Source organism: Pecten maximus, chromosome 10 (assembly GCF_902652985.1).
Source record: "Pecten maximus chromosome 10, xPecMax1.1, whole genome shotgun sequence".
NCBI lineage: Eukaryota > Metazoa > Mollusca > Bivalvia > Pectinida > Pectinidae > Pecten > Pecten maximus.
The window spans coordinates 12,431,940-12,442,927 of record NC_047024.1 but is presented as its reverse complement, the minus strand read 5'-3'; the positions used below and the strand labels follow the sequence as shown (position 1 = coordinate 12,442,927).

Below are 10,988 nucleotides of genomic sequence, written 5' to 3'. Positions count from 1 at the left end.
TGCCTGAATCGCTCAGAGATGCACATCCTAGATATGACTGAAACATTAATATTAAAATAGAGCCAGTACTATATAAGGCCGAGCTCGTAAAGCATTCTTCGATCGAACGGACTGACAGCTACTAGCTCACAACAATGTAACATTTAATCTCCACTCGCTTACTTTTCAACAGGTAGCAGTGTATACGAGTTGTCTCCCCTAGAAAACAAAAAATGTTGGTGAACACACGTGATAACCATACAGGCGAGTGGGTTGACAGAACACTGTGTATTTTATAGTACACAGAGTACGGTGGCATGGGTGCTCCCAAATTTAAGTGCCGTTCGAGTGAATTTGGAATATATTTGTGATTCGACAGCTGATTGTTTGGATTTAGAGTAATCATATTTTTGTGTCTGTAGAGTTTGAAAACTCTATGGAATTGTAAAAACTCAGTATGCCGTGGATAAGTGTACGCGAGTGTACCTTTCTGATCATGGTAATAGCGGTACAAACCCTGAGTTTATATACTAGTTCAGTTGAAAGTGCCTATCACCATATTTACTGGAACAAAACCAACACATTGTAAGTACACTATTAGTCATTATTGTTTATCGTGTTTTTTGATTTTGATATTGATTTTGATATTTTTGATATATGTTTTTGCCGTGATATATGTGTGGTGATGAAGAGAAAGTACACAATGCTATTTATAAAGGTAAGTGATACACAATACATAATATTATAAAACAGTAACTACTCTAATCGACAATGTTTGTGGGATTTCTGTTTTTAATTAAAGAAAAACCATCTAGATCCATCTACATATTGTGTACACCTGGGCCTCTTGATTACACAGGCTGCTCCCGAGAGCTTCAGTCGAGCGAAATGAAGTCACACATAACTCACATCCTGATATTTCAGACGTTTTATCTGTCCTCAAATGATACTGCCATGAATATTTTTCTCACTACAAATTTGATTTGTAAGATAGACAAGAGACACACATTATGGTCCTCACGGCCATGAACATGATGTACCTGTAAGATTCTCACCTGTGTGTTTCACCTGAACTTTTTTACCTGACCAACTAAATAACTTTGATGTGTACATTCCGAGGAAATGTCAAGCTTTCCTCAACATTTACAAATGTACATTAATAGTGGAACAATACGATTTTTGATCTCCTCAGAATGTCTATCTCATTTAACATTGGGTCATAGTAATGGACAATCCTACCTAATGGATTATAGTTGTTTTAAATCATCTCTTTACTTTTAGATATAGCAATCATCACAGGTTGGTTTCATGTGGATTTTGAATAATTAAAATAGGAAACCATCATGCCTGGATACCAGATGTTAACAAGTGTAGCTCAAAATCAATCTTTCCGGTTCAACATGTCCGCTGTAGATGGCGTTGTCACTGTTTTACTGTGTAATTTGTTGTTTGATTAGAGTTGTAGGCTCGTTCATCGAGTCTGTGATCTTGACTGGTTCTGATTGGATTGTGTTTATGTGATATTTTACTGTGGGTAGAAAGGTCCTACTTTGTTGATTTGCTAGAAAATATAACCAGACTCGATAGTATTTTGTAGAATTTCCAAAGTTTTGATGTGTCCCATTACTAAGATGAGTCCAACAGGAAAAGCGTGAGTCCATGACTCAAATATTTGTGTCTCGAAAATCACTGATAAATTACGTTTAAAACAATGCTTGGGAATGGAGCAGACAATATATGATATATGATATATGATTATGCTTCTGTAATAACCGCATTCAAATGTCATATACTTTAGTTGTAATCTCGTGTAATATGTGTGAATTATGTCGGTATGTGACAATACAACTAAGTGTGGTTATACAGAAATGAAGTAGAAATTTAGATTTTGAAGCTATGGAATTCATGATTAATAACAAAGAAATAATGAATAAATGTTATTGATGAAGAAAAAGAAAATTAATTACATAATTAACTACAACGGGGTCTGTATCAATTATTACACTTAAGCTATTGACATTTAAAAAAAAAAAATAAAAAATAAAATTGACATTAAAAAGCTTGTGACAACTGAACTGAATAGAAAACTGAGTTCAACTGTATGTTGAACTATCTTTTATAAATTTTAATTAAATTTTTTTTTCAACCAAAGTCCTTGGGTGTCTATCTTGAAACAGAGGACGATCTTGTAGTGCTAAGATTTGAATTTGAATTTTTTTCGTTAGGTAATGAGAAGTATGCGTGTTGATTGTCAGTTAGTTAGCCTGCAGCCGTAACCCCGCTAATGGGGGGAAACATTGGGTGGATCATTAATAACACGGGGCAGCATTCCTTAACGGGAACCACAATGGGGATCCCTGATTATTAATTACTGGGGTTGGTGGCCAACTTCAAATGCATATCAATTAATTTGGCAGTTATACACCATTATAACTATAGGAAATGATAGTACTGTGAAAATAGCACATGTAAAATAAAAACACAACTTTTATGATTCAATTTGTTTTTGTGTTTTTTTCTAAATAAGATATGCTATCATCATTAATGCATTATTAATTATATATCAGCCTCTGTCAGAAAGGAAAATTATTTGATGACGATTGTCCAGATCAGACTCAATTTGTGACATTGATTTTTCTCGCCTGGACAAATGTTTCAGACAGGCTGTCAATCAAATATGCAAATGAGGGTTATAAAATATTACATGACACAGACTTATTTAAGCGTGGAAGCATAACTGTCACAGGGCAGAAATGACAGCAAAATGGAGGGAAGCCATGTGTGTGAATCAAATAGATATAGTTTATGAAATTTATTCTGTTTAATTGTCATTTTTCAGCTGTTAATTATTTGCATTTTCTTTCTGTAAGTTTTTACATGTTAAATTTTTACCAAGTTAAAGTTCTAATTCTAGTTCAGTTTGGTTGGATTTTAATTATAAAGATTTGTTTGTTAAATTCTACCTGTTAGATTTGAGCTTTTTATTTTCACCTGTTTGTTTTCTTGATTATCTCTAAAATTTGTATGAAGTTCGAATTCGAGTTGGATTTTAACTTTAAAACAACCACCTTGAATTTTTGCCAATACATATTTAGCTGTTAAGTTTTAAATGAAGTTTTCGAATGTTATGTTTACCTGGGAGTTTTTTTGGTGTTAATTTTTGCCTGTCCAATTTTAACCATTAGTAAGATTCAACTTTAATTTTTACCTCTTAATGTTTAACTGTTAAATTTTACCTGTGAATTTTTTTTGCCATTTATTTTATGTGAAATTTCAGTGGGTAAATTTTACCATAGAGTTAATAGTTTTTAAAATTTTACCCAGTGAGCTGTTAATTATAAGGTGTAACAGATATCTATCTAAGTTGTATTACAAGTTTAATTATTTTTTATTTATGTTTTAGATTCAAGATAAAACAAATATTACTAACAAATTGAAAAAAAGGATGTATATAAATGAATAAAGAAAATAATTGCATCGTCAAAGACATTTTTGGATCTTAAAAGAAACTGATAAGAACTTTGAGAATGAAGAAACCAAAGTATTTTACGCGGGTAGATGTTTGTTTTAATGTATCCATCACTGAAGCATACCAATGTATTGGTATGATACCCGAGAATTTTAAAAGCGTGGCATGTACATATTTGTTTAGCTTAGTCCGCCTATCTAATGTCCGGCCCTAAATGGTCTGTCATCTGCCTATTTTAGCCCGAGTCTGCCCTGTCCTACATTGTGGTGGGAGATAATTGACTGTTAAACAGGGTAATTTTAGCTAATGTTCTTCATTCACTATTTGATCTTAATGAAACTTGGATATAGTCAAAAGTAAACAGACAATGTTTATATTTTCCGTGGGATAAACTAGCTAGCACCAGCATCCTTAGTTCTACATAGTCACACCTGTACATTGTCCACAGGTGTATAAAGGTAGATCCTCATCAGCCGGACAGGTAGAGGTGCTGTCAAAATCTTATTAATATTAAACTATTAAAAAATACCAGGTAATTTTTTGAGAAAAAAATTAAAAAAGATGAAAAGAAATTAATTCTAGATTATATCTTGACAAATAACTGTAAGAAATGAGAGCATTAATGGGATATGTAATCTGACATATTTTGTAATCGCTACATGATAACATGCTTTTAAATCAACCTCAAACCTATCATTTCTTCTGAAGTAGAATTTTGTTACATAACAAAAAAACGTCTGGAAACAGGAGTGTGTAAATATAATGTGGAGGGGAAAGGGCGGAACAGGAATGAAAAATGGGGAATCTCGCCAACAGTCAGGAAATATCTATTCTGGAGTGAAAGAAAATTTATAATGAAATAGTCTGTTTGTAAACTGTGGAGAATTAATGAGGAGGCATTTAATCGCTGATCTATTCCGTCAAATGGGAATTTTATCTGGAAGTAAACTGTTACGCTGGGTTACGGCACGAATATAAACTTGTCACACCTAGAGTTGAAAAATGTGTTAAAATATACCAATCGGTTATAATATACAAGTAGAAAGAGTTGTGTTAAATCCTAGGGGAAACATTTGTCAAGACTTAGAATAAACACAAACCATATTTACAAATGAATATAGAGGTGTTGTTAATACACAGTCTAGATCCGTTAATGTAACGCTGCGCTTGTTTTTCCACCTGTTTCATTTCTGAAAATAATCTCACCCCCAATTGAGCAATATAAACAGGAATCATGTTTAATTCAAACATTTGAGTTGTTGTAAAACTATAATGTTTAAGTTCATGGGAAATTTTGGGACGGTGAAAATTGAGTCATGGACATTCCACGGTTCATTGACGTTGAGTTATAAACGATGAACTTCACCAGAAAAAAACTTTACTAGGATTATTTTGTTTGTGGATTATAAGTCAATAATCCTCTTTATTTGAGGAAATATCATCACAGTTCATGAGCAAGTTCAAATAATACACAAATGTTAAAATACTGTTGGTACTTAATAAAGAGCTTACCAACCTGAGTACGCAGATTAACCGAAATAGGTGTGGGCATTAATAGACAGGTGTATGTGTTGATTGTTGATTTTGTGTCCATTCGTGTACGTTTGGATACCTGTCCACCATAGATATTATTAAATGTTCGGTCTTATCAAATATAAAAGTGAAAGTTTGATTGTATTTATTAGGAAGATGAGGGGTAGATATAACCATCATAAATATGATGGTTCCATTGGAATTCTGGGATGTAATACATTCAAATACTGGTATCACACCCAGCCACAAAGTCACAAATGTGTTCACAAAATATTCCAGTTCTTTCAAAAAATAGAATGTCAATTTCTAAATGTGGTTAAAATGACATGCACGCAGATATTAGGGTAGGCAGGATTTATACATGGACTTAATGAGATAAACTTTACACATGCTATTTTCCTCTTGGGGCGAGTCAATGTTTGAGTAGAGGTTGCCTCCTCCAGATATGATACTAAAGATACCATAATTTTATTGTCTTCTCTTTTATGTCATGATTTGAAAGAGATTCCTGTCTTTATTTTATTTTAATAAGCAGAAAAATCTAGAGGCCCAACTTAATACATTGATAGTTTGATTAGAGATAATTTTAATTGTCAGCTGTTGAAAAGCGTAAGTGGAGATATGATGGCTATATAAGATGGTAGCCTGGTTCTACGTCTTCCCCATAGAGTTGAGTGACAGGAGGTTTGTTTTTACCCTTGTTGAGCAGATAGCCCCCTCCTGAGAATATGTTGCCCCTCCTTACCTCTAACAGTTGAATTCACAGCCTAGAGCATTAATACACATGTAGATTGGTCATAACCATTTTGTTTGCTGTACTGAAGGAAATCGTTCATTGTCAAACCCATAGAGTACTCACAATTCAGTGGATGGATTGATAATATTTCTCTCTTATTTAAAACATTATTTCAATTTAAACTGCTAATTATCTCAGATAGTGCTTGATGCTCTACAAAAAACTCCCAAATACATATATTCATGTATTCGTCACAATACAACTACAACAGGAAATAAATAGCATGCCTGATCCTTAAAGTTTTCATTATACATTTCTATATATACTTCTCAGTAATTCGTTATTATTAGAAATCTGATTAAGACTAACTATGGTTAATGAATCTAAATAACAAATCCCTTAGAAAGGAAACCTGTACATTCTACATAATCAATGGAAATGTATGGGATCAATAGAGCCATGAAAATAATAGGGGATATATTGGGACGTATAAGTCGAGGATAACAAAAGTTAGGGTGGAATTAACGAAAAATGTACAAATATAAGTAAATGATAATTGTATTTGGCAAAAAACCTGGTTTAAACCCTGAAAATTAGACTGGGAGGAGTTAGTGACAATAATCTAATTGTCCGCGGATTGTCTACATATTGAATCCTCTCATGTCCATTGTAATAACTGTCATTGGTGGAGAATGTGAACAATTTCTGAAATATTCATCCTGATCTGGCGAGTAAGGGAACAGAACGTCGTAGAACGCGCCAGCATGTCGCCAGTTTGGAAACACCTTGGTAACCCGTCGCACAAACCAAATCACAGACACTTGGAAGAATAAGTCAACCTTTTCAAACATTTATTGAAAGTCAAAGTAAACAATTATTCCACAGTGTTACTAATGTATTATACTGGAGTCTAATTAGGCAGACCCGCATACCAGTTCTATGAATTGTAATGAGGTGTACTCAAAAGAAATAGCTTTCTTTTGTCACAAAAAAAGGTCGATGGTATATTAGCTAAATGTTCTCTAGTTTTAGGACACAGTATTTTCACTGTAACCTCTCGATTTTTGTGGGACTCATTTTGTCAGTTTGCGTTTAAGTTGTCTTTGTGTCCAGTGGCATGAATCCATATCTGATATACATGTATCGAGCTTTTTTTGTTATATCTGAAACATAAATTTGTGATTTTATTTGTGTTCGGGGCATGATTATCTTTAATGTCTATAATTGAATGATGCATTAGTAATTTTCAAAATCTTTACAGTTAATTAAGAATGAAATTCCTAAAAATTCTGAGCAGGTAGAATATGAAATATTTCAATTAAATTTAGATACATTCTACAAGGTTTATCAGGAATGAAGTTTTGCATAATTGTCGACTCAACTTTATAGAAATGAATTACCGTAGAAACATTACCCATTGAAGGTTTATGTAAAAATGTTATCTTCCCAAATTAATAAAAGCTAAATGTTACTTTTAACAAATTTTGAGAATACTTTCCATAACTTAATTGATGTAACATAAATAATAAAGCTTTGAAATATACAGTAAAGGTATAGTATTATAATAAAATACGTGTATGTGTGTATATTGATATGAAGGCAATATATATGCACTGTTTGATTTTCAATCAATTTATAGAAAAAATAAAAAAATTCTATTCAATTAAAATAAAGATTTGTGTAAAACTAAATGCAAAATAAGGAAAATAATTGTCCTTTTCATCTAGAAACATCAGATACAAGATAAGAAAAAGAATATTAAAAATTGATGACAAAAGGGATTGACAGTTATGAGCAGGAAGTCACAATTTTGGAATTGTCCATCAAGGGATATTGGTTAGGAATAATTAAATGCTCGAAGTGTCTGGTTCCATACAGAGTAGTAAGTTGGTGTGGTTAGTCGGCTAGTCTGTTTTCATATCTCTAATTTTCACAGTAGGTGTTTCGGTGGGCAGTTCAAATTTCTCCTGTAGCACGTCCTGTCAATCGAGGCTGATTTCATTGGGTTTTTTACGCGGTCGTAGGTTTCAGCCTTATTCTTTCATGGGACATAAATTTGCTTAAGTTGTTGACAAAATTAACAGTGCTCACAGCACTGTGATAAGATTAACATCAGGGGCTGTACTAGATAGCCGACCAACAATTTAGGACAGAAAACAGCACTTTTAACTATCCTTACTTTGAAGCCATCTGCTCATAATTTGCATATATTGCTATTTCATGATAATGGCTGTTTGTCCGAGCTTTTGTAAGAAATTTATAATTATTATTGAGGTAGCTTACTGCTATGACAGTGAATTAGTATCAGAGAAGAAATAAATGAGGACAATTTAGCAGAGTAGCCTACCTGTTATGTAAACGTGGTCATGGTACTATATATTGTCACTGATTCAAAGTCTCGGAGAAAGGGGAAAACAAACCTAATTACACTGCACCAACTGACAGTGGGGAATCAGAGGCAGATAGATCATTTCAATTAGAGTTAGTTTGCATGCTATTTGATATAGGATAGCCCATGAGAAATACATATATAATATGTACATTTTCATTACATGTTTAAATGAAGTCCTTATGCTTCACCTTAGTGAGTTACAAATGCTGAAACACTTTACGTAATATGCTTCTTCTCAATTCACAGCTCATTTTTTATGTGAAATGAAATTCATTTTGGCTGTCCTTTTGGTTAGATTGAAAACAGGATTTTATATTTGCTCAACCCCTCTAACGCAACAAATGCTATTAACATCTTGACTTCTGTACTCGGCGAATCCTTGTACAAAGTAAAGAAACTTCACGCTGTATGTTTGTTGGAGTAAAGAATATCTAACTTTATCTCATTATTAAACCTGTGCCATCTTGTTACTTTGTGTATAATTATAAACTGAGGAAAGTTAGTTAAGCGGATATAAGGTTTTACTACAATGGATCTTTTATTTGGACTATTTCACACTCACTGCTTACAGAATTTGAATCGATTGTTAAAAAGTTTACTCTGGATCAGATAAATGTTTTACCTGATCCCGTGTGTACTTGTCTAGATGTGTGTACATAATGTCATATACTGCTTTGGTCTTGACTACATGTGATTGGTTTTGCTATTTCCGTTAGAATTCTTTTGAAGATTCTATTTTTCGTTCAATTATTAGGTGCATGCCGCATGCTTGAATTCTTTTGTAGATACCAGAAATCATTTCTCTTTTCCATTATTAACTGCATTTAGTCCTGCTATAAGTCGAGTGTAAGGTTCAGCCGAGTGTGCGATGTGTCAGTGTCCTGTACTTCAGTTCACTATCTGGACACTACATACCTATATGTCCAGTGTAATCTCAACACTGAGGATTAGTATCTATCAGATGGGGAAGTTATTTACTGGTTCTTTGTTAGAGGATTCTAAAGTTAATTCATGCTGAAAATAATATAAACACATGTGTATACCTCACAAACTGAACATATTGATTTGTGTCTCATTACACATAATAATCAAACCGGTGAAACGTGACTCTTTATTGTTAGTACATCAGTTTGAATGGCTTAGGAATGTATGACTAAGAATTAATGTCATGTCTTACTGATATTGTATAGTCCTACAGTTATATAGACCTGTCCTACAGTTATATAGACCTGTAAGATGTCTAAGGGGTTACATGTGGATAAAATAAAAGTTAATTGGTTGAACATTAAAGCTATACTAGAAGTCGACGTGTTGAACACTATATAAAGCTAAAGGAAAAGTCTATGGGTTGAACACTATGAGGGGCCGCGGTGGCCATATATAAAACTGAAGGAAAAGTTTATGGGATTGAACACTATATACATGTATATATATGTTTATATAGCTAAAGTAGGAGTCTATGGGTTAAACATTATTATAGCTACACTAGAAGTCTATGGATTGAATACTATATATAGCTACACTAGAAGTCTATGGGTTAAACAAAATATATAGCTAAAGGAAATGTTAATGAGTTGAACTATATGAACACTATATATACCAGAAGTGTATAGATTGAACACTGCACATACATGTAGCTTCAATGTATAGATATCTATGGAGTTAATACACTGCCCATATCCTGCTAATTGTACTGTAATAATACAATGAAGTATGGTCAATTTGATCATATCACTACCATGTAATGCTACCATGCTGTTCCAATACATAATGCCCCCCTCCTCCCCTCTCAACCTCTCAGCATCTGTACCAAACCATTACAGTATATTTATTGATCCATCACATCAGGTTGTATATCAGGGTGCAGTATATAAACGTATGTGTTAACTTTGATATTACAAGTATTTACACAACATTCAGATAAGTTTTGAATGAATATAAAAACAAAAACAATATTCCTATATTTGGTATGTAACAATTTGTGATATCACCAAGATTTGTATATCTGTATGGCTGTAATATTAAATTTTGAAGGGATATATTCTTGCTGTAAGATGACAAATATTATGAGCTAGGCCTGTTGTACATAATGTTTTATGTTTGTAACATACAAAGAGATTCTGGACCATCATAGATATTTATTTCCAGGACACGTTACTAAATATAGCAACAGTTTATACCTGGACAGGTATGGAAGCAAAATATTTGTCTTTATCATACCATGGTAATATATATTGGAAATGCTGAAAATTCAATTTCAAAAATATAATAATTTTGCTGTTATCCAGTACTCTGTTAGAAGAATGTGTTCTGAATTCAGCCTTTAAGTTTATATTTTGTTAATTTAAAACAGAAATATTTATGATAGTGATTTCAGTGAGGATCCTTTTGTTAAATGTTAATGAATGTTTGATGTTCTGTGTTAAGTTGGCTTTACCTGAGGACGTTGAGTGGATACGTGGGAACAGCCTGTTAAGTTGACAGTCATTGCCGTGTCTGTCAACCCCTAGCTTACACGTTTTATTGGGCGTGAAGAAAGTTATATTCAATAAAACTACATGCAATGATTATTGCTGAAATGACATACTACTTCTCCCTCACCTGACATCACTAATTAATTCTTCATGGATTGTTTAACGAGATGTGGAGCTGTAAATATCAGTATGGGTACTGGTATAAACTATACACTAACACCCATGACCTATTTTAGGGCTATATAAGTATAGAATATATATATATAATTCATAGAAAATTACAGATTATTGACGTATAAAGTTTTTTGACAGAAAATGAAGCGTTCGGTAGGATTATAGCCAGCAAGGCTGTAAAGATTTTGACAGAGTATTGGAGTATGTCTGAACGGCCCAGCCCCTATACCT

At 33.0% G+C, this 10,988-nt stretch overlaps 1 protein-coding gene across 1 annotated transcript in view; it reads left to right on the top strand.

Moving 5' to 3' along the window:
• The first annotated feature begins 260 nt into the window (after nt 1-260).
• LOC117335640 (ephrin-4-like) overlaps nt 261-10,988 on the top strand; it is a 201,170-nt gene continuing 190,442 nt past the window's right edge. The window contains exon 1 of the mRNA XM_033895779.1: nt 261-564. Within this exon, the coding sequence (XP_033751670.1) occupies nt 437-564 (128 nt within the window). The 5' untranslated portion in view covers nt 261-436. The remainder of the gene's footprint in view (nt 565-10,988) is intronic.